The sequence below is a fragment of the Dama dama genome, chromosome 29 (assembly GCF_033118175.1).
Source record: "Dama dama isolate Ldn47 chromosome 29, ASM3311817v1, whole genome shotgun sequence".
NCBI classification, from domain to species: Eukaryota; Metazoa; Chordata; class Mammalia; order Artiodactyla; family Cervidae; genus Dama; species Dama dama.
In genome coordinates, this window is record NC_083709.1 from 19,260,316 (window position 1) to 19,285,506 (window position 25,191).

Below are 25,191 nucleotides of genomic sequence, written 5' to 3' on the forward strand. Positions count from 1 at the left end.
ACCTAAAGGTTACATTACAGAGCTTTAAAAACAGTTTCATCAGTAAAACTACTTTACAGCAAGAGAATTCTATCATCTTTTGTTTATTAATCTTTTTTTTTTAATGGAAGGGGAAAGCCAACAGAAAAAACATTACTGCTTATGATAGATTGCAGACATATTTAATAATTTAATCTTTGCTTTGCCTTAACTTAACCAGCTAACTAGTTTTCTCTGTTCACTAAATTATAAATTCAGTCTACATTCTTATCAACTCAAACTATGGCCTTTCAGAGCATGTCATCTCTGCAGTGTTTTTGACGTGTGACGCCCCTTTCCCTCTGTGTAGCGTGGCATGCTGTGGTGTGAAATGCTCTGCGTCTAGATCTCATTCTCCTGGTTCACGTGCTGGCCCCGCCTCCACAACTTTGGGACCTCCCAATTTCTGTGCTGCATTTTCTTCATCTGTAACATGGGACTGTAGTGTCTACCTCATAGCATTCCTGGGAGGATTAAAGGAGTTAAATGTAAAGTTCTTGCAGAGTGCCTGACATTTAATAAATACCATATCATAATAACTCTATGTATTATCATTATTTTAAAGAAGACTAGGAAAGAGGAGTGAGTACATATGTGATGTTTCAGTCCATGGTTCTCTCTGCAAAAGAGACTGACTTCTCAAAGCCAGTTCGCTAAACTTGAATTTGCCATGTGATGAAATTGCCAAGTTTACCATACATACAAATCTGACAAATTCTTTATTTTTTATTTGTTTAATTGAGATATAGTTGGTTTGCCAAATTATGTTGTTGTTGTTGTTATTAATGCAGTTTACAGTAATTCATACTTTTAAAGATTAAAGTAATTCATGGCTTTTAAAGATTTCTGTGAGGCCAGATTGGCTGGTTGTCATTTTGTGTTCATAGCAGCTTTTTAAAATTAAAGTCTTTTAGATTGGCTAAAACCTGAGGTCGTAATGTGAATCTTCTTAGTAACAGTTGTAATATTCAGAAATATATATTTCAAAACCAGAAACTGCTCCCCCCACCAAGGGCTGTGTACCTCAATGAAAGGAGTGCTAGAAAAATACCATTTGCTTATTCTAGAGGTCAATAAGGAAGATTGTCTCTGCAAGGAGCTGGGGCCAGTGCTTTGAGAGTCTTGAATCTGATTTGTCTGCTCCTCTATAAGTACAAATAGTCAAGCTGAGAAGTCTACTTAAAGATTGATCTCAAGATGGTGATACATAGAATTCCCACAGATGTAGCCCCACCAAAGATGGGCTCACCATCCAAAAATTTAAAACAACAGTAATGAAATCCATTATCAATTTGAATCATCAAACCAAACAAGACTCCTAAGAACCTTAGACAATTGTACAGTCTGATGGAGAGTCTAAAATTAAAACATTGAAATGACCAAAGACATAAATGAAGATACCAAACCTGTGAAGAGACCAAGATGTTATTTTTTAAAAAAGAGAACTTCTAGAAATGAAAAGTAGTCAGTGAAAAGAAAATTTCAGTAGAGGCGTTTAAATAGCAGATATGACACCAATAGGAAAGAATTAACAAATTAAGATAGAGCTGAGAAAAGTATCCAGAATGGAATATATAGAGCCCAAAAAGCAAAATATGAAAGGGTAATATAGTTACAGAGACAGAGAGTAAAATGAAACATTACAACATACATTTAATAGGCATTTCACTAGTAGAAACTAGGAAGAATGGGGTAGAGGTAGTATTAAAAATGATAATAGCTGACCGTGTTTTTCACAGCTGTGAAAGATGAGTCCTTATATGTTAGAAGCATAATTCTCTCCCCCCCAGAAAAATACCAATGTACATCTTAATAAAATATCAAAACACTATGGCAAAGAGATTTTAATAGCCACCTATAAAGAATTACCAGTTAGACTAGCAGCAGATCTCTCACTAGCCCTAAGAGTTGCCAGAAGACAGTTGGATTAATATATTTGCTGTTTAAGATAGTTTGCTACCTTGTAATTCCACCACCATAACTATTGAGAAGTAAAGTCAAACTTAAGAAATTTCCAGGCCAAAAATGACTAAGAGTTTACCATTTGAAGGAAGTAGACTAAAGGATGTACTTCAGGAAAAAGGGAATTGGCCCTAAAAGAGAGAAATGAGATACAAGAAGGATTGGTAAACAAAGAAGTTGGTTAAAATGATGGTAAATAATCATTAACTGTTTTTTTAAAAAAAAGTGTAGAATAATTCACTGACTCTACAATACTGTTGTTAGGATATATCTTTCTTTAATTTGCATAGCACTGAGAGAAGAAACAGAGTTAAATCATGACAAGTTGCTTTAATGATTGTGTTAATCAGTACATTACTCTGTTACACAAACTTCTCATTTCTTTGAAATTTTTGTTACCCAGTTCAAGTAGAGTGGCAGTTGTCTTCATAAACTTTGCTTCAAATGTGATAGAGAATCCTTTTGTACATATGTTGGTTATGGACCATAGCAGTTTCATCAGTTTTGAAATAGCTTCTATAGTAGAAAAAAGTCAGTAACAACTAAAACTAAAGAAATAATAGTATAGTGATATTACTGAGAAATAGCTAGAAGAAATAGTTCAAAAGTAGTTGCTTCCTGAATTTGGTGATTCACTTTTAACTATATATATGTAAATTCCATTTAAAAAAACACAGGATGATCCCCTAAAGGAAAAATTGATACAGCTATATTATTTAGAAATAAATCTAAAAATAGATTTTGAGACAAAGAGCATTACATAATGATAAAACATGCAATAGTAATAATTCTGATTATGTAGCAATGTAGCCTCAAGATGTAAAAAGCAAAATAGGACAGAATTACAAAAAGAAATCAACAAGTTCTTTTCTCCTGAGATTTAGGTAAGATGATAAACTTGATCTGCTCTGTATACAACAATTAGATTATATATTTCCAGTTTTCATGCACACTGGTTCATTTATAAAAAATCAACTATTCACACTATACTGTTACAAAGCAAGTTTCAATGAATATCGAAGTATATATAAAATATATGCCCTGCCCACAAGAAAATTAGAAATCACTTACCAAAAAGATAACCATTACCACTTTTATATTTGAAAGTGAAACCAAGCACATGTACACATACAACACAGAGTTCTTTGCAGCTCAAAGCAGAAATCACAACAGAAGTCACATAGTACTTAGGAATGGATAAATTGAAGACTCAATGTAAATTTGAAAAATTCCTCCGGAGCATCACTTAGAGGGCTGTCTGTAGCCTGAATGCATAATTTAATGGGCTACACTGCACATCCAACTGTAGGAATTTTTACAGATAAAACTTGAACAATAAAACCAAAAGTAGAAATTGAAAAGCAAGATGTATTTATGTTAATGATAATTGACTAGTTGGTTTTGAACTAAAGGAATAAAACATCTTAAAATGTAAAGGAAGAGCAAAAAAATTAAAGAGAAATCAGTGCAATACTTCTGGCTCAGAAAAATGTTGTTATATAGTAGAAATGGCAGCATTCCCTAAATACACAGATTAAATGTAGCCACCATTAAGATCCTTGGGAAGACTATTTTAGTACTGAAGTCTTCATTCCAACTTGTTTTCAAATATTTCAGTATAGTAAAAACTACAGCTTTGAGGGCAAAAATGGAAAACAAAACCAAAAAAGGACAGTGGACAAAATAGAGATTTCAGAAATAGATTTAAATTGTTACAGGACTTGGAGGTGTTAAAAACTAAAGATGAGTTAAAGGTGGAAGAAGTTAGGTTTAATGAATTTTGCTATGACATTTAGAAAAATGGAATCATGTTTTTGTCTCAGTTGTGGATAAGTGATAGATTTAAGAGTCTTTATGAAAACAGTATTTTCAGAGATCAGATTGGTTTGTCAGCACAGTAGCTATTCTGCAGAAGTGTGTCAACATCAAAAGGAAGGCAATGAAGAGAAGGGCAGAAAATGGACACTTGTTAAATCTGAGTGATGGGAGTTTATTTTACTAATTTTGCTTACTTATGTGTTTGAAATTTTCCGTAATAAAACGGTTTTAAAGGAAAGTAAGAGAATTGGAAATATGTTTACTAAGTATAATTGATTAAAAAAAAAATGTACCCCCAAAATGTCAATAATGCTAAAAAAACTAAATGAATAAATAAAACATATAAAACCTTATGTTTGCTAGAATATTCACTTTTGCAGTAGTAACTGTTATCTTCCTGGAGGGAAAACTTGCAATAGAAAAATATTTGTAAAATTGTTTGTTCCCTTTACCTAGTCTTTTTTTTTTCTAGTTGATCGGCTGGCTGTGCTGGGTGTTTATATATTGACTGGGCTGGGTCAGCGTTGCTGCATGCAGGCTTTCTTTTTTTTTTTTTTTGCAGGCTTCTCTAGTTGCACAAGTCGGGGGCTGCAGAAGGTGTGGCTTGTGGGCTTAGTTGCTCATGTGGGATCCTAGTTCCCAGACCAGGGATTGAACCCATGTCTCCTGCATTGGCAGGTGAATTCTTAACCAGTTGGACCACTAGGGATGTCCCTGCCTAGTCTCATGGGATACACAGATGTCTAAAACATTAGTGAATGCCACAATGAAATAGAATTTCTTCTTTAAAATGCTGTAAATTTAGGTGTCCCCCCCAAAAAAAAATTTTTGGTAGCCTCTTCAACCCCTTCTGTAACTACAGCAACAATGAATACATACTCTATGTCAGGTTCTGTATCTGTTCATTTAGTCCTCACAACTTTAGGAGGGTAGCTGCTATTACTGTATCTTGTGGATAAGGAAACTGTATCTTTGCAAAGTTAAGTAATTTTCCCCAAATCTTGTTAATAATGAGCATGACTAGTTTTTGAGCCTAGGCATTTTTGCTTTTCTCCCTGCTTTAAATCATTTCATCAAACTGCCTCTCAAAATTAAAGCATTTATCAAGTGGTTGATTTCCTGTTTAGGGTCATTTAATTGCTCCCAGATAGCCACTGCTGACGTTTACTAACTTCTGTTTTGGTAGATTCCAGATGGTTTTGACCGTAGTGCTAATGGGACTAAGCAGTGTAATGGATCTTCTGCTGTGTGACTGATGACATTGTAAATAGGCACAGCCTTTTTTGGAAAACATTTTGGCAGCATATTTCAAGAGCCATAAAATGCTTATATTTTTTTGACCTAGTTAATGCCACTTCTGGGAATCCTCTGAAGAAATGGTCCAGTGTGGAAAAAGCCTTGAGCGCTAAAGTTAATACCACAGTCATGTTTGTGATAGAGCAACCTAAAGCGACCGTAATTGTTCAACAGCAAGAGCAGGATTAAACAAGTGACGGTGTATTTTTTCTAGGCAGCCAGTAGAGATGAAGTGCTTTGCAACAACAGACAAAGAGCACAGAGCTGTAAGTCGTCAGCAGCACACAGGGCAGTAGTGCCCTGAAATTACAGCTTTTACAAACATGGAAGTCAGGGCCTGTAAAAACGCTGGTGAGGAGTAGTTTTCAAATTTTTTGTCATCCTTTTTCTAATTATGAAATTAAAATCACATGATCACTTACTGTTTTTGTGCATTACTCTCCTAAGCCTTACTGGATTATAATCTACTTGGTGATTGTTCACAACTGCATGTTGGAAACAGGCAGAGAGCATCAGTGAAGCAGAGAAACTTCGGGAACCTTGCCAGGTGGCTCATTGACTGGTGACAGTTATTCTCCTCTCAGCAGACTGAGCTGACCCTCACAAAGTGAGCAGTGCAGTTTGGGAAGCAGGAGTAAGATCTCTGGAGTCTGGAGAACTTGCTGTGTGTCTTTGGCTCTCTTCTCAGCCCCTTCAACTGTGCAAAAAGCTCTATTTCCTGACTCATAAAATTGGAGCTACTGACATCAAAGTCTGGCACTCTTAGTAGATGCTCTGGAAATGTCTTACAATCGGTTATGGCCCTTATAAAGTGGTCCTCGCCTTTTTTTATCCTTGGATGACAGGAGCAGTTAGATGGCTAACTTCCTTTGCCTGAAATCTGAGCAGCAGCTTTGCCATGTCCATTTTCTGTCTTCTGCTGCAGCTTGTTATCCATGGTTTAAAGATGAAGATCAAAAAGATTTTGTCATTTGATGTGGCTGGCTAAATTTTCAGCTTTGTTTTAGTTATATATTTTTTTCTGGTTATAAAAGCATGGTAAATGCTGATAGTCAAACATTGAGAAGATGCAAAAAGCTGAAAGAAGAAAATTACACTAATCTTTCTACCCAAAAATAACCATTAGATACATTCCAGTTCTTTTTAGGTTTTTCTGAATATGTGTTTGTTTGTTTTCTTTTGTAGGAGAACTCTTATTAGAACCTCTGTTATGTTTGGGACAGGTTTAACAGGTCGCTCTGTGTTCATTTTGAGATAGTTTGTTTAACAAATACATGATTCCTAGATAAGTTTGAAGACCAAGCTGGCAATAGGAAACAGATGGAGAAAGGACAGGGGTGGATAGCTCTGTCTTGATTAGTTGGAAAATATATTCTATAGTTCTGATAGCTCTTAAAGAATGAACTTACAGGTAACGTATAATTACCCTAATCATGCTTCCTGGACTTTTTTAGTACTTTCTTGCTACTGTTTTTATTGTAAGTAACCCTGTACTATTTTAGGCCATGAGTTGTGAATTATACAATGAAAAATACAATTATCTTATATAAACTTAGGAATAAAGAAGCTTGCAAGGGACTTCCCTGGCAGTCCAGTGGATAGGATTCTGCACTTCCACTGCAAGGGGCCTGGGCTCGATCCCTGGTTGGGGAACTAAAATCTGGAAGCCATACAGCGGTGGCCAGAAAAGAAGCTTGCAGAACACCCAAAATTTCTTGGCTCTCGGCCTTATCAGTTTTAGAAACTGCAGTTTTAAAAACTCATCAGTTCCTGTACTGTCTTCCGGAGAAAAGTGGTTCTATCCAGTGATAGAACCAGCAGAGCAACCAGTAGCTGTAAAGACTTAGCCTGAGCCGTGGTGGCCACGTGGGAGCAGCACTGATGTTGCGTTACCCTGTGTGTGTGGGTACACAGTCACGCCCGACTCTTTGCAGCCCCATGGACTGTAGCTCACCAGGCTCCTCTGTCCATGGGATTCTCCAGTATAATACTGGAGCAGGTTGCCATTTCCTTCTCCAGGGCATCTTCCTGAACCCAGGGATTGAAACCGGATCTCCTGCATTGGCAGGTAGATTCTTTACCACTGTGCCACCTGGGAAGTCCTGCTTTACCCTGACTTATACTTAAATCAGAAAGAAAGAATATGTCTGTCCAGAGATGAAGAACATTGATCCTTCCATTTTCTAGACTTTGCTGTTCAAGACAGGCTTCTATAGGATGACTTAAAAAGTGAGAGGAAAGGTCTTTTTCCTCTTCTTTCATTTTTTTCTTCAGAGCAGCAGTCAAATTACGAAAGGTAACACAGAGTCCACCGCATATAAATAATTCTCAGTGTGGTGTATCTGTCATCTCCACTCCATTGAGGAAGACATGAAGAGTGTCTGAAGTCGGCATGTTGGTTTGCCCTGTCACTCTCTTTCGAGTACACCTTGGTGGCTCATGTCCCTTTGACCTCTGAGGTCTGCTGCCACAAGCAGGAGGCTGCTGATTGGTTGGGAATTGATGGTCATCACTCCAGTCTGCTATCCACACATCGGGGAGGTCATTTGTCCTGACACGGCTGAGCCATTAGGAGCCATTACCCTAATACTTGTTTGTTTACCTTTCCCAATCGTTTCCTCCTAAAGGAAAGTCACCTGACTTATTTACAGAGGAGAAAACTTAACCTGTAGCACAGTTTGAGATTCCAGCTTAGAATTTAATTTGACTTTACACAGTGGACACGCCTGAGCGACTCTGACTTTCTTTCACTCTCACACAGTACTTAAGTGTGATGGGATAGTGAAAATCTGAATGTGTCATGGGAGAATGGGGCGGAAAACTGCAGCCTGGAAACCATCTATTTGGAATAACCTCGGCCCCTCTGAAACTGCTTGCCTGAGATGTAAATTGGTACCCTGCAAAGAACTGGGTATGATCCGAGGTAGAGAATGCTGAGTGTGAGGGGAGGTGGTATCCAGAGCTGTGATAGGGAGGAAACCACATAGAAAGTTAGCTGGATTTACACCCTGTTGTAATGAGAGAAGGTGGTCAGCTTTGTTTCAGTTCAGTTCAGTCGCTCAGTCCTGTCCGACTCTTTGCGACCCCATGAATCACAGCACGCCAGGCCTCCCTGTCCATCACCAACTCCCGGAGTTTACTCAAACTCATGCCCATCAAGTTGGTGATGCCAGCCAGCCATCTCATCCTCTGTCATCCCCTTCTCCTCCTGCCCCAATCCCTCCCAGCATCAGGGTCTTTTCCAACGAGTCAACTCTTCGCATGAGGTGGCCAAAGTATTGGATTCACTGTATTTTTGAGACTTCTTCTGTAACTGATTATTGACAAAAGTTTTTTTTTTTTCTTTTCAGTATTGCCTGTCAGGGCACCCAACCTTACCATGCAATGTGCTCAAATTCAAGTCAACCACCATTATGCTGGACTGTGGACTGGACATGACTTCCACCCTCAACTTCCTTCCTTTGCCACTTGTTCAAAGGTATGTACTGACGCATCTGAAATGGAATGAGCTGCAGTTGGCTGAAAGATGGTCCCCAGTAGCATCAAGATGGCAATGGCTCGTGTGTGCTCCAGAGTTTACTTTCTTCCCTTAAAAACCTTCTTAAAGTATTATTCTTTGGCTGGGTTGATGCAAAGTGTTGTATTGATTTATTGATTGACTTCTTTATTATAACTTCTCCTGAGCTTCTGTAAAATGTTCCTGCAACTGCTCAGTGCAAGTGAGGTCATTGTATATTTCATCTTTCTTGCTAATTCATGTAGGAACTGATAAATGGTCAACTGATGAGTCCCAAGAATTGAATTTTAGAATCATTTGCAAGGACTTGACATCTTAAAGCCTGACATTTGTTTTTGGTAGATATCTATGTATTAGATATCTACTAGTATCTAATACTGATCATCTGTAGATATCACAGAATCATATATGAAGCCAAAGTCCTTGTCTTAAAGCAGAGACCCCAAGCCTACAGGCAGCACTATTGACTCTTACTAAGACCTTGTCTAAGAGATCAGTTTTCTACCTTACTGCTATTTAGGAGCAGCAATTTATAAAAGCAGCAGATCCTTTTAGAAGCAGATACAGTCCCAGTAGCAAAAAGTGATACTGCATGAAGGAAGGGAAACACAAAGCTATCTCAAGCAGATTTAAGGACTTAAAAGCATAACAAGCTAGGTAAACCAGCTCATGTGTTCTCATTCACTGCTCAAGACTTCATTGTCTGCAGTCATTATTCATAATGATAACCCCGTAACCTTCTAGAAAAAATATAATTAAAAGTGAAGGATTGACTTTTTTCTGAGATAAGGCATACAGTGGTGACTCAAGAGCCAGACATGACTGAGAGACTAAACAACAACCAAGGCATAAGGTAAGGTGATGGGGACAAGGTCAAAGATAATTCCAGATTACATTTTATGCATAACTGATAAAATTCAGTTATAATCACACCCAGCACTTAGAAATACATTTACTGTCCACTGATACTATCCGAAAGAGAAAAGAAATATATTCAAAGTTGATTCAGGAGCTGTAGGTGTCACATATATTTCTTGACAAAGATGATGAACAAGTTTTTCCTTATTAAAATAGCCTAGTATCACTGTCTGTGTCCTTCCGGTGATTAAAATGTTCATTCCCTTGATGTTAACAGTCTGCAGTGGCCTGGGCCACAGGACACAGACAAGAACGGACAGCTCTTCTTTCCTCACGGAATTTGTAGTCTGTCAGAAGGAAAAGAATTACACCGCTGAAGATTTAGTTATACTTGTGTTACAAAAACAACTGTGTATTTGTAATTACTAAAGAAAACAAAATGCGGGGTATGCTGAGGGTTCCCACGAGGGGACCCACGTGCTCTGTAGGGTCATGAATCATCTAGGTATTCAAACCTGGATTGTGCAGACAGTCCTCGCTACATGTTTTCCCTGTCCTGTTGGTTCCCGTCTTTAACCGGTTGTGTATTCTCAAGTCGATAGAAAATCTGCTTCTACCCTCTCTTCTCCTTGTCATTGTTTTTCTCTCAGAGGGACATTATACTAATGGGATGATTAGCAGCCCATGGCAGTCCCTCACAAAAAGTGTCTTCATTTGCTCAGAATCTTAGCCATCTGCTTGGCTGAAATATTAATAGTTTCCCCAGTCCCTCCCTACCTCTTCGTCCTGCTTTGTCTGTCTTCAGAGCACTTCTCGTTATATCATACAGACATATTTGGTTTACGTATTGTCTTTCTTCTCTACTGAAAGATAAGTTTTATAAGGGCAGAGATTTTGTTTGCTCTCTGTTGTATCCCCAGTGCCTAAAATAGTTCCTGGTATGCAGTAGCTGCTCAGTAAATATTTGTGATAATGAATGAACCACTTTATCCTCTCTGGTTTCCAATCCTTCTTGCCTCTGAGTCATTTCACTTTTATAATCTTTCCTTTATCTTGAATCTTTTCATCTTGACTCATTCCTCCCCATTTATGCTCAATCACTTCTAACTTAAAATTTTTTAAAAATACCTTTCTAACCTTCTCGCCACTCCACTGTCCCCTCAGCATTCCTGCTCCTCCCGTCTGCTTTGTCCACACAACCCACGAGGACATCTCTCAGTAAAATCACAGATGACTTCCTTGTCATTAGCTGTGATACTCAGTTGTCACCCTCATTCTCCTCGACCATTTAGCATCACTCTCCTCCATGATCATGCCGTCCTGGTTTTCTTTACTCCTCTGACTCTTCCTCTCCTGTCTCCTTTGGAGATTCAGTTTCCTCCATCTGGCCATCACACATCAGAATTCTAAAGTACTCAGTGCTTAGCCACAGAGCCTCCACCAAGGGAATTTAATAAATGCACAGGGCCTCAATACCATCCAGACATTCACATACAAGTATATGTTTTTCAGTTAATAATGCTCTTCTGAGTTCCACATTCATAATCCTAAATGCCCACTCGGCTTCTGTCTTTGGATGTACCTTTGAAAGCACTTCAGAACTCAACATGCCCCAAACTGAGATCCTGATTAGACTTGGTCCAGAAGAGGAGAACCGACTCTCCCAGACCTGGTCCCGCCCATTGCTGCCCTGTCTTAGGAAAGGGCATCCTGATAGAAAAGCCAGAGAACTGGGAGTTCACCCAGATGCCCCCTTTCTCCCTTCCTGCATCCAGCCTTTCATTTGTTGTTGCTGTTTTTGTTTAGTCACTAAGTCATGTCTGACTCTTTTGCGACCCCATGAACTCTTTTGGACAAGCTCCTCTGGCCATGGAGTTTCCCAGGCAAGAATGCTGGAGTGGGGATGCCATTTCCTCCTCCAGGGGATCTTCCTGACCCAGAGATTGAACTCAAGTCTCCTGCCTTGACAGGTGGGTTCTTTACCACTGAGCCACCAGAGAAGCCAACTCTTTCATTGAGCCTTGTCATTTTTTACCTCCTAGATAGTGCTGGAATCCTGTCACTTCTCATAAGTGCTACTGTGGTGGTCATCATCCTCTTTTACAGGCATCACTGCTGAAGCCTTCTAACCAGTTTCTTCAATTCTGTTCTTGCCGCTCTCTGAATCCAGAGTCTTCTTTTTGTGTAATGTTTTATTTTGTTGCTTCAGATTTATGGAAAAGTTGCAAGAATAGTACAAACAATTCCCAATTATTGTTACCAGTTATTGACATTTTATCACATTCACTATATCACTTCCTCTTAACACACACACACAGTTTTTTCTGACCCATTTGAAAGATACAGACATGATGCTCCTTTGCCCCTTAAATATTCAGGTTCCTGTTTTATAAGACGACGTTCTCTTACATAACCGCAGCACAGTAATCAAAATCCAGAAACTTACATTGATATCATCCTAGTGTCTGAGCTATGTTGGGCTTCCCAGATGGCACTACTTGTGAAAAACCCGCCTGCTAATGCAGCAGACATAAGAAACGCAGTTCACCTCTTACACTGTTGGTGGGAATGCAAACTAGTACAGCCACTATGGAGAACAGTGTGGAGATTCCTTAAAAAACTGGAAATAGAACTGCCATATGACCCAGCAATCCCACTTCTGGGCATACACACCGAGGAATCCAGATCTGAAAGAGACACGTGCACCCCAATGTTCATTGCAGCACTGTTTACAATAGCCAGGACCTGGAAGCAACCTAGACGAATGGATAAGAAAGAAGTGGTACATATACACAATGGAATATTACTCAGCTATTAAAAAGAATGCATTTGAATCAGTTCTAATGAGGTGGGTGAAACTGGAGCCTATTATACAGAGCAAAGTAAGTCAGAAAGAAAAACACCAATACAGTGTATTAACGCGTATGTATGGAATTTAGAAAGATGGTAACGATGACCCTATATGCAAGACAGCAAAATAGACACAGATGTAAAGCCAACAAACTTTTGGACTCTGTGGGAGAAGGCAAGGGTGGGATGATTTGAGAGAATACTATTGAAGCATGTATATTACCATATGTGAAAAAGATCACCAGTCCAGGTTCGATGCATGAGACAGGGTGCTCAGGGCTGGTGCACTGGGATGACCCACAGGGATGGGATGGGGAGGGAGGTGTGAGGGAGGGTCAAGATGGGGGGGACACATGTACACCCATGGCTGATTCATGTCAATGTATGGCAAAAACCACCCCAATATTGTAAAGTAATTAGCCTCTAATTAAAATAAATTTAAAAAATAGGAGGAAAAAAAAAAAGAAACACTGTTCAATATCTGGGTCAGGAAGATCCCCTGGAGGAGGGCATGGCAACCCACTCCAGTTTTCTTGCCTGGGAAATCCAGTGGACAGAAGAGCCCGGCAGTCTACCGTCCATGGGGTCACAAAGAGTCGGACATGGCAGAAGCAACTTAGCACCTTATTTATATTTCCCAGGATATACCAGCTCATATTTCTCTGTAATGCCTTTTATAGCAAAAAAAAAAAAAAGTAACTTACTGGTCCAGGGTTCAATCCAGATGACACATTGCATTCAGTCATGTCTTTAATCTCCTTCAGTCTGGAAGTTTCATAGCTCTGTGTCTTTGATGACCTTGCCATTTTTAGGAGTACAGGCCAATTATTTTATGTAACATCTTTCAATTTGTGTTTGCCTCATGATTCTTCACAATGAGGTTGGGGTTACTGTTTTTGGTAGAATTACCACACAAATGGTAGTACATGTTATCAGAGGGCACTTGATGTCAGTTTTCTCCAGAATCACCTTTTATTAATAGACTGATCTAATCTCGTCTCTCATCTGTTTAATATCTTTCAGTGGATTTTTCATTGCTTTTAGGTTAAGTACCAAGTTCCTCTTGGTACCTTTGATATCCTTCTAGTCTCCTGCTCTTTGTATTCCTTCAGTTTCAAAGACTTCTCTTCTGCCTGGGAGCAGTCTACACAGATTGTTCCTTCAGCCAAAAGGCTCTCCACCCTTCCCCCCATCCCACCTTTGCCTTAGCCTACCTACTAAGCAGGAGCTCCTCTGTCAAATCATTTCTGATAGCCCTTTCTACATGGGAAGGACAGAGAGATGGCATTTTCGTTGGTTGAAGGGGAGGGTAGTGTATATGAGACTCTCCGTGAAATTTCATTTGAATAACCTTTTTTAAGACATGCATCCTGAAGGCTGGTGAGAGTGATTGGGCTTTGTAGCTATCTTCTTGCTCTGTTCCCTCCAAACCCTGCCCTTTGATCCCACTGCAGATGGCTCAGTGATGAAGAACCCGCCTGCCAGCACAGGAGATGCGGGTTCAATCCTTGGGTTGGGAGGATCCGCTGGAGGAGGAAATGGCAACCCACTCCAGTATTCTTGCCTGGGAAATCCTATGGACAGAAAAGCCTGGTGGGCTACAGTCCATGGGATCACAAAAGAATCGGACACAATGAGGGACAAATCACCTCACGCACACACACACACACATGCACGCGCACACACACATACTTGCCCCTTGACCTGTTTCCCCTTGACTTCCCAACATCAGATTGCAGTTCGATCAGCAGAGACTCAAGGGGTCCTGATAGCGCCTAGACCACTCCCGACCACTCCCGTGTTAGGAGACTTCGTGGAGCTTTGTGCGGTGCGGCCTCATCGTTCATAACAGCTTGTTCTCTGTGTGTGTGGCTACTTGATCAGTTTTCCCTACCCTGTCAGGATGACAGGCACGTTTTGCTCGTGGTCAGTATCACCAGCCTCTGAGTGCTTGACCCAAAAATCAAGACTCGTGAATGAACAAGTGAAGATGAATACCTCATTCCCTCTTCAGCACTTCACTAAATGATGAGGCCGTTCCCTGTCCCTCTTTCTGGAAAGTCACCTCTGCCTTCAACCCGCGTTCCTGTTCTGTGTTCCTGCTCTCTCACACCTCTGCACACTGTCACACGTGCCCTTCCTGTATGAACAAAACGCCTCTGCTGTCCCTGTCAGAGCGTTTAGTTTATTCCATTGTGATTGCTGGTTCCTGTCTCCCTCTACTGCAGTGCAAGCTCCTCAGACTCAAGGATTAGTTATTGTCATATCCCTCTACTTTGCCTATTTTAATCAAGAGTAAGCTTTTATAAACATCTTTTGAATGAATGAATGTAGTTATGCCTCTCTCTTTCCTGATTATAAAAGTAATTCATTTCAAAGTAGGAAAATGGGAAAATGAAACATATAAAGAGAAAATGAATTACATATCATGTTCATTCTACCTTTCACTATTTTTCTAGACAATAGGTTATTTTTAAAGACCTTAGGTTATTTATTTAGTTACTTATGGGAATACTTTACCTTTTTAAAAACTACTAAAAAAAATTTTTGTATACATATTTTTTTGACCATAACATTTTTTAAAGCCACCCTTTTTTTCCATAGAAATTATTGTTAAATAGTGGGTACAAAGATGTGTTCATCTGTAATCAGAATTTTTCTAATATCATTACCGCCCATGTTTCTTTAACATAGATTTCTGTGAAGAGACTTGTTTCCTTGTTCAAAAAATTTACAAGGTCAAATTTTGTAATCATTAAGAACAAAGTAGTACATTTCTTCCTCTTTCGTAGCTTAACATTTACTAGCTCTTCATGGTTTAGTCATTAACTTAATTGGACCTAAAAACAAAATATTTGCATCTCTGTAGTCAGCATCCATTTGCCACCTGGGGCTACATTTCTGTGGCCCTTTGTCTTCGGCACTATTGTTACACCTTGGTCAGGCTCTTCTTTGAGCATTCAGTCCCATCTACTGGAAATTCTCAAATCCAGAATAACTCCAGATATTTCACAGAAGTCTCTGATGTTATAAACAATGTTTAGCAACAGTAATACCTGAAATTTTTACTTTTTAAAAAATTATTTTTTAGTAAGCAGTAAATGGGTTTTCTTGGTGGCTCACACGGTAAAAAAAATCTGCCTGCAGTGCAGGAGACCCAGGTTTGATCCCGGGGTGAGGAAGATCCCCTGGAGAAGGAAATGGCAACCCACTCCAATATTCTTGCCTGAGAAATCCCATGGACAGAGGAGGCTGACGGGCTACGGTCCATGGGATCTCAAAGAGTCAGATGGGATTGAACACAGCACAGCATACCATTTCTAATCACTTGTTGAGGACAAAACTAATTGAATCAATCATCTGTAATTTGAAGGCTGAGTTGTGTGTGCCCAGTAGGGAACAAACAGGATACAAGTCCTCTGATCCAGTTCTCTTTGTAAAGGGAAGTGGACATTTATAACCTTCTTGTAAAGAGTCCACGTGCGTGAAATGAGAATAGTATTGAGACTGGCCTGTCTTTACACTTTTATTAGAATGCTTGGTTTTTTAATCTATCTATATTTTTAAGAAGTCTCTAAGTGAAGGTACACATGTGACTATGAAATGAGATGGGAATTCAACATCTAATGGTAATAGAGTATTTTTCTGAGAAAACGCCAAGCATTTTTTAAATGTGAGGGTGGGATATTTCAAAAGATCAGCTTGTATACTATCTATGGTGAAACAGATCACCAGCCCAGGTGGGATGCATGAGACAAGTGCTCGGGCCTGGTGCACTGGGAAGACCCAGAGGAATCGGGTGGAGAGGGAGGTGGGAGGGGGGATCGGGATGGGGAATATGTGTAAATCTATGGCTGATTCATATCAATGTATGACAAAACCCACTGAAATGTTGTGAAGTGATTAGCCTCCAACTAATAAAAAAAATAAAAAAAGAAAAGAAAAAGAAAAAGACTCTGATGCTGGGAAAGATTGAAGGCAGGAGGAAAAGGGGCTGAAAGAGGATGAGATGGTTGGATGGCATCACCGACTCGATGGACATGAGTTTGAGCAAGCTCCGGGAGTTGGTGATGAACAGGAAAGCCTGGAGTACTGCTGTCTATGGGGTCACAAAGAGTCAGACATGACTGAGTGACTGAACTGAGTATACACAAGAATATTTGTTGCAGCATTGTAATAACAAAAATCTGCAAACAAAAGTTCCTTGATAGGGGACTTATTAGTTAAGTAATTAAATTTTGGCACAACCGTATGATAAAGTATCATGTTGGCATTAAAAGGAATGAGACTGATCTATTAAAAAAAAAAAAAAGAAAGAGCAGTGGACTAGATGCCAAAGCTTGCTTGAGTCATGCTGCGAGACCTTAAAGAGTTCACTTAATCCAACCAGTCCATCCTAAAGATCAGTCCTGAATATTCACTGGAAGGACTGATGCTGAAGCTGCAGCTCCAATACTTTGGCCACCTAATGCGAAGAACTGATTCATTGGAAAAGACCCTGATGCTGGGAAAGATTGAAGGCAAGAGGAGAGGGGACGACAGAGGATGAGATGGTTGGATGGCATCACCGACTCGATGGACGTGAGTTTGAGCAAGCTCCAGGAGTTGGCGATGGACAGGGAAGCCTGGCTGCTGCAGTCCACGGGGTCGCAAAGAGTCAGACACGACTGAGCAACCGAACTGAACTGAAGCATCAGTTTCTTCATAAGTAAATGGGGATAAAATCACCTACCTTATAATAGTGTTGTTTGGAGGACTCAGTGAAATGATAAAAATTCAAAAGGTTTAGCACAATGCTGGCAAGCTCTCAATAAATATTAACTTTAATTATAATGAATGAAGTGAAAGTGAAAGTGTTAGTTGTTAAGTTGTGTCTGACTCTTTCCAACCCTATGGACTATAGCCCGCCAGGCTCCTTTGTCCATGATTCTCCAGGCAAGAATACTGGAGCAGGTAGCCATGCCCTTCTCCAGAGGATCTTCTCCACCCAGAGATCAAACCTGGGTCTCCTGCATTACAAGCAGATTGGTCTGCATATTTAAGCATTGTATATGCATGTGTGTGTGTCTGTGTAAATCACTTTGCTGGACACCTGAAACTAACACAACATTGTAAATCAACTATTATTCAAATTTAAAATAATAATAATTATAAACATGAGGGATTGGAAAAAAAAAAAAAAAAGTTTTTCAGATATAATTTATGCCAGTCAAATTTGATTCTCCTAGTAGTAATTTTCATTCTCAAGAATGAAATTCAGAATTCTCACTTTTGACTAATAAAGGCAAAATGTAAACAGAGAATCTAGGCAAAGGGGATGTGGGACTTCCTTGTACTTATGTTCTTAACAGCTTTTCTGTGAACTAGCTGCTGTTGCTGCTAAGTCTCTTCAGTTGTGTCCGACTTTGTGCGACCCCATAGACAGCAGCCCACCAGGCCCCTCTGTCCCTGGGAGTCTCCAGGCAAGAATCCTGGAGTGGGTTGCCATTTCCTTCTCCAGTGCGTGAAAGTGGAAAATGAAAGTGAAGTCGCTCTGTCGTGTCCAACTCTTGGAGACCCCATGGACTGTAGCCTAGGAATTATGTCAAATTCTCACCTTTTTTGCTAAAATCAGATGCATATATATATATATATTATTCAGGTTTTTAATCTTTCCTGGAAGATTGGCAGAATATTTCCCATTATTTGTTTCAATTTGACTTTCCTATCTAGCACCTAATTACCAAGTCAGAATTTGATAAAAATCAGTTTAGCAAGAGGATAAAGTACTATATATTAATTTGGTTTTGGGTTATAGAGTCTTTTAGTCCCACACCCGTACTTTGCCCTTTATTTTTAAATTTAATTTTGTGTTGAAGTGCTAAAATCCTTTTGCAATCTACCTTGTACTTCTGATGTGTTTTCTTCACATATCACCTTGGTCAAGTTTTTCTTTTTACCAAAATTTTTTTTTCTCCTGACGTGTTTTCATTTTCAGCCTCCAGTGTAATTCTTCTGGTCAGCTCATAGCACTCAGTTAAATTCTGAGCTTGCCAAAGTGAATGATTTTGGTTCAGATTTTTTTGATATAACATATGTGTGAAATTAACCTCACCTTCTAGAAATTACTCACTGAGATACGGTGAGATTTTATAACACTGAGAAAAGCTAGCTTCATTTGCCAAAATTGGAAACTCAAGGCACAGGTAACATCAAGGCACAGGTAACAAGTGACTAATTCATTTAAGCAATGAATACAGAGGTGACTCTGAGACGAATTCCGATTTCTATTTGTGGTAAATTCTGGTTGGTAGGCAGCTAAGTGTTCTTGACAGACACCTGACCTCTCTGAGTCTGTTTTGTCCTCCGCAATATGAGGGTCCCATTCGGCCTTCCCCTCAGGCTTGTTGTTAAACGCAACCAAGGTGAAGTCAGGGCCAGTGATTGGAAAACTATACAATGCTGTCGTGCCTCATCTTTCCCTTTCTCTTTATTATTCTGCAGAGCATTCTTTTAATTTTTCCAATTGAGGGCAGAACTCTTTGGCTTTTTATTTATTTTTTTTGTTGTTGCAGCAAAAAGTAGCTTTATTAAACTTCTGTAAATTGACATACAACATTTTACAATTTTAGGCTGAAATTTTGTAATAATAAAATACAAAGAATATTGAATCCAGTAATTGTCAACACATAATGCTCTGTAGGTCAGTCTAAGAAGGAAAATGTACTATTTGCTCTTTAATAAGTACTTTGAACTAATAGAAATCCATTTAAGCACAGTAATATTTCAGTTTATTTTCCATGTAAATCAATTGCTATATGCTGAGTCATTGCAAAGGATTATTTAAAAAGTAATTAAATGTATTGAAACATAAAAATGTAAGTGTGACATACTAGATGATATGATTTGCAACTAAAAATCTCTATATTGTGCAAGCCTCACTAAACTCCCTATTGAAAAATTGGCAACAAAATCATCATAAAAAGGATAGTCTATGTTGAAGTAGATGATCATCCCACAGAATGTAGAACATGCATCTCCAGTCATATGTATATTCAAAAACATATTAACATATTTGGGTAAACACTAAATGTCAAACATCATCCATACAGGGTATTAATACATTAACATTTTCAATAAAAAAGAGAGATCTCTTTTCTCATTATATTACACATTTACACAGTAGAGATCTGTCAAATAAATTACTGCAAAGTAATTCAAGTTAGACTTTTTTTCTTTCTTTTTTTTTTTTTTTTACACACGTTGGTTCATTATTTTATTTTTGTCCATTTTTCTATATTTTTTACATTCCCCATAATAAGTTTTTAGCTTAAGGAGACAAAACAATATGATCCACTAAGAAGATTTTATAACCCACTGTTCTGATAGTAACTCACAGTTTGAGGTAACATTTTTTTTTTTTATTAGTTGGAGGCCAATCACTTCACAACATTTCAGTGGGTTTTGTCATACATTGATATGAATCAGCCATAGATTTACACGTATTCCCCATCCCGATCCCCCCTCCCACCTCCCTCTCCACCCGATTCCTCTGGGTCTTCCCAGTGCACCAGGCCCGAGCACTTGTCTCATGCATCCCACCTGGGCTGGCGATCTGTTTCACCATAGATAGTATACATGCTGTTCTTTTGAAACATCCCACCCTCGCCTTCTCCCACGGAGTTCAAAAGTCTGTTCTGTACTTCTGTGTCTCTTTTTCTGTTTTGCATATAGGGTTATCGTTACCATCTTTCTAAATTCAATATACATGTGTCAGTATGCTGTAATGTTCTTTATCTTTCTGGCTTACTTCACTCTGTATAAGGGGCTCCAGTTTCATCCATCTCATTAGAACTGATTCAAATGAATTCTTTTTAATGGCTGAGTAGTATTCCATGGTATATATGTACCACAGCTTCCTTATCCATTCGTCTGCTGATGGGCATCTAGGTTGCTTCCATGTCCTGGCTATTATAAACAGTGCTGCGATGAACATTGGGGTGCACGTGTCTCTTTCAGATCTGGTTTCCTCAGTGTGTATGCCCAGCAGTGGGATTGCTGGGTCATATGGCAGTTCTATTTCCAGTTTTTTAAGAAATCTCCACACTGTTTTCCATAGCGGCTGTACTAGTTGGCATTCCCACCAACAGTATAAGAGGGTTCCCTTTTCTCCACACCCTCTCCAGCATTTATTGCTTGTAGACTTTTGGATAGCAGCCATCCTGACTGGCGTGTAATGGTACCTCATTGTGGTTTTGATTTGCATTTCTCTAATAATGAGTGATGTGGAGCATCTTTTCATGTGTTTGTTAGCCATCTGTATGTCTTCTTTGGAGAAATGTCTGTTTAGTTCTTTGGCCCATTTTTTGATTGGGTCATTTATTTTTCTGGAATTGAGCTGCAGGAGTTGCTTGTATATTTTTGAGATTAATCCTTTGTCTGCTCTTTGGCTTTTTAATGTTCCATTGCCACATAATTCTTAAGCTTGATACCACTTGGTTACTTTTCATCTTTCTGATTATTATTTTGGGTGAACCTAGCTGCCACTCCTTTCAAACTGTGTTTCATTTTGTGGAGCCGGTACAGTCACCATGAAATCACTGAGGATTATAACCTATTTAGGATAATTTAATCTTTTGTTTTGCAGTCCCAGACTGTCCAATCTTCCTGGCTGGTCCCTAAAGGATGGAAACGCTTTCTTGGACAAGGTAATGATAAGCTGAAGTGTATCTACACCCACTGGAAAGCCATCTTGTCATTCTGGAGCCACCCGACAGTAATGTGACTAATGGGCTCATTTCTTCCCCTTTGTCTTCTCCCTAAAAACTCCTGTGACCCGTGTAGAGTCTTCAGTACTTGGTAATTACTGTTTTTAAGAGCTTTTTAAGGAGTCTGGGTGTTCAGACACAGATCCAGTTTTCACATGTGTAAAATCTAGGGACTTCAGCTGGAAATACATTTTATCGCCCCAAAAAGAAAACTATTATTTCTAGAATTGTGATGAGTGTTTCAGTGGCATTGCTTGTTAGAGAATTCCATCCATCTCATTTCGTTTTGAGGCTGTACTGACTCTTCCTATAAGGAGTGAACTTTTTTTTTTTTTTTAATAACTTTAAAGCCCACCAAACACTGTTGAGTTTTAAACTGCTCTTCTAGGGGTCAGATCACATAGGGCGTTGTCAGAAGTTTGGGTCTTCTTCTTGGGGTAATGAAGGGCCGGAGAGGGTTGCTGCAGGCAGGGCCATCCTCTGCACAGACCGCTTTGGCTGCAGTGTGGAGAACAGACTGAGGAGCCAAGTGTTTCACTTCTAGGCCGTGTGCTTGGGGGGCATGAGAGGAAAACACGTGTTCAGGTAAACGTGAACACAAGGGCCTTCCAGACTGTGATCTATGATCGTGGTAGCCTGGCCTGGACACTCTTATAATTTGTGAAAAAAGAACATGGTTCTTTTAACAGGAATCTAGGAATTTGGAGTTCTATTAATAGCTTTAATCACTAACTAAGCCTAAACTGAATGACTCAAATCACTTTTTATTTTTTTCAAGGCTGTTAAATTTTTGCCATTAGATTGTCTTCATGGTATATCCTTCCTCAGATCAGTTTTTAGGCATTTAAGTTCCATATGAGAGACCAGAGATACGAAACAAAAGTTAAAACTTACCTAGCCAAATTTTCTTCTGAAAAAAAGTCAGAGATAAAGGAAGATTAGACACTGTAAAGCTTATCCGCGCCATTCTTAGACCTCCGTGTCATTCTTCCTCTCCCCAGTTTCATAATTAAAAGACTGAATGTGAGGATCCTTAAAATGATTCATCTGAATGAGGCATTTCCTTCTCCTCATAGATATTGTTAAATGAAGAGGAGCTCTTTTTACAGAATTAATTCCTGTACCTGCCCCCTCACCCCAGCTTCAAGTGCAAGCCAGATGCGTGACTTGAAATCAGATTTCCCTCATAGCCTAACTATAAAATTAGGTGACATTCAAGAACCTATGCACCTGATGAAATTTCAGCCTGTGTCTCCTGCTGGCTGTAAATCATTGTTCCCAGAGAAAGGCTCAGAAGCATCCCATTACCCATGCATTGTGAGCAAGATGACTCGCATGTGTCTGTGGGAGCATTTCATTAGGAGGGAGTGGCGAATAAAATACAGTGACATTGTAAGTGCTCAGAATGGCAAATACGCTGCTCCAGGCCAGGAAAGATGAGCACCTCAGAGGAGGCTCTGTCAGGCGAGGTAGGCAGACCCTGCACCCTGATACATGGCAGGGCATGGAGAATGTGGGGAAGATTACACAGCCAATGAAAGGCCAGGCAGTGCTTTGAAATTTCCCATGATTTGTCTTTAATCATTTTTAATCTCATCCCAAGGGAGTTGGGGGTCTTCATTCATTAACCGTAATTGCTCATTTGTTTTTCATTGGCAGGTATATTGTAATTACAAATGGTTTCAGTCTCTTTTTGGCTCGGCATTTCACTGGTTAAATGGTAGTCATATAAGGAGAGGAACCAGAGTTTACAGTGGAAGGCAAGAGTAGGAAATGTTCTCTAAGCTTCTGATAGGAGACTTGTAAAATTCAAAAGGAAGAGAGCAGACAGTTAATGCCACATTTTCAGGTAAAGATTGAGAGTAAAATCATTCCAACTCCAATGTATAAGTAGAGATATATGAATATACAGAAATTTATGTTCAGTGACTAATGAAAACACAGTGGAACACAATTCCAACTGTATTTTTCCCTTTCTGGGAAAAACAGCAAGATTTCTATCTTGCTACAGAGTCATAGACAGCTTTAACTTTGGAGCAAAAACTCCTGCATAGATCTCAGTACAGTGTCATCACGAGAAGACAGCACCTCTGCTGGCCTCCTGGGGGCCCACTCCAGTCGCTTCAGTGTCCGCTGTCATAATTGCAGCTGCTGGTACTTGTATGGCTTTGCCTGACAGTTTTTTCCTGAAGCTACCCTAGATGCAGCAGTTGCTGTATAAATATCCCAGGTCCCTTGCCTCTGGATAGAATCACTCCTGGGTGTACGTTTGATACCATTTCTCAGTCTCCCTGTTGCGCACAGTGGTACGTGGCTATGTGACACATCTATTATCGGCCAGCTTCTTTACACTTTATCACTTGCCCTTCCTCCTGCTATTTTTTTTTAAATTTTTTTAGCACCTCTCTTATAAGCTTTCACACACCCTTTTCTCAAGGTCTGTTTGTGAAAGAATTTGAAGTAACACAGGCCTATTAAATACTGTAGGTCATGGGCAGTGTGGGGAGTTGCAGTATATAAATATACCGTTTTCTTTTGAATGGTGGTGGGGAGGTGATTTAATCCCTATCCTGTATTCTTCATCTCCTTCCTTATTTGCCCCTCAAACCTTGGTAGGAGGAGAAGGGGATTCCAGTTCATTTATCTGCACTCTGGACTCCCAATCTAATTGCAGAACAGAATCACTGGACATGCTTGTCATGGATACAGGTCCCTTGTCTGATCCCTTAGATCTTAGGTAAGACCCAGCAGTCTACTTCCATCACTGTTCCAGATCATTCTGATATTGCTGGTGTAGTCCATATAACTATTATTTGGAAAGCTCTGGGTCGGAGTTGTGTAAGCAGCATATGTCCACACATGGCTTCCTTGAAGAAGCATCAAGAAATGTGCATGCGCGCCCTGATTTTTTTAATACTGAATAAAATGTTCAGCTGCCCTAAGCTTAAACAAGAACTAGTTGACCTAAATAACCTTCCCACTTTCCTCCAACTCCAGCCTTCTGCAACATTTCATAGAGAGTTTGGTTTGGGGATGGAATTTCTTTGGCACTGTGTTTATTGACCATCTCTTCCTAGAATTTTTTTTCTTTCATGTCTTTCAGGAGCTAAAGGAGTGCTCAGGTCATGTATTTGTGGATTCTGTACCTGAATTCTGCCTACCAGAGGTAAGATTAAAGTGAATCTTCTCATAGGAACAGAGCATATCTGATCATCTCTCAGAGTGAAGACAAGAAATAATTTCAAGGGGCTGAACTTCTTATTTTCAAATCAAAATGAATCTTATACTAGGCACTTTGTTATACAACTAAAATTCGATCATTTAGGAGCTTTTTGAATTGTCCATAAATCACTGAAGTCATTCTCTTCCTAGCTCTTTCTGTAATCCCCATTGACATTCACACTGGGGCATAGTGTTGAGCAAGGTAAAGAATAACCGAAGTCTTTCAGTTTTGTAATTACAGTCATCCCTTAGTCTCTGAGGGGATGGGTTCTAGGAGCCCTGTGAGTACCAAAATCCACAGATGCTCAAGCACCCAATATGATGGAGTACAATGAATAGAGGCCGCCCTCCATATCTACAGATTTCACATCCAGGGTTGCAGAAGGCCCATTGGATAATGCCCTGTCTTAGGTCGGCCACACTTTTTCTAGTCTTGAGTAGTTGGGAATTGCTGTTATTCCGCTAGTACAATAAACTGGAAAACTTCTTGCTGACTTAATAGCACATGAAATATTGCTTGAAATTCACAGATCCTGAACTGAGTCACGGATATATGTCGCTTATATATTATCATCACAATGAGACTTGTTATAAGTGTCTGAGTCCAGTTCCATTGTTTTAAAGGAAACAAAGATCAGTTTGCATTAGTCTTAAAGGAAACATCTCAACTGACAGGCCTGATCCCCAGAGTGGCCTGGGTGGAGATCTCAGCACACAGGAGAGCCGTGGGGAGGCCAGTAGCCTGTCCAGGTTCCTGGGGAAATCACTGAGAAGCACCATTCTGCTCTTCCCGTGTCCCCTGGGGTGTCAGTGCCTGTCAAACTGACTTTCACAGTTCAGCACCAGAGAGAAAAGAAAGCGGGTGTGCTGTGTCTCTTAGTTTTGTCCTTTCTTCCTATCTCT

The 25,191-nt window shown here is 39.6% G+C and overlaps 1 protein-coding gene across 2 annotated transcripts in view; it reads left to right on the plus strand.

Annotated features, from left to right (window-relative positions):
- Nucleotides 1-25,191, plus strand: part of INTS9 (integrator complex subunit 9) — a 125,925-nt gene that overhangs the window by 29,834 nt on the left and 70,900 nt on the right. For both annotated transcript variants that reach the window (XM_061132684.1, XM_061132683.1), the window contains 3 exons: nt 8,445-8,572; nt 20,946-21,006; nt 24,170-24,232. In XM_061132684.1, coding sequence (XP_060988667.1) covers nt 8,508-8,572; nt 20,946-21,006; nt 24,170-24,232 — 189 coding nt within the window. In that variant the 5' untranslated portion in view covers nt 8,445-8,507. The remainder of the gene's footprint in view (nt 1-8,444; nt 8,573-20,945; nt 21,007-24,169; nt 24,233-25,191) is intronic.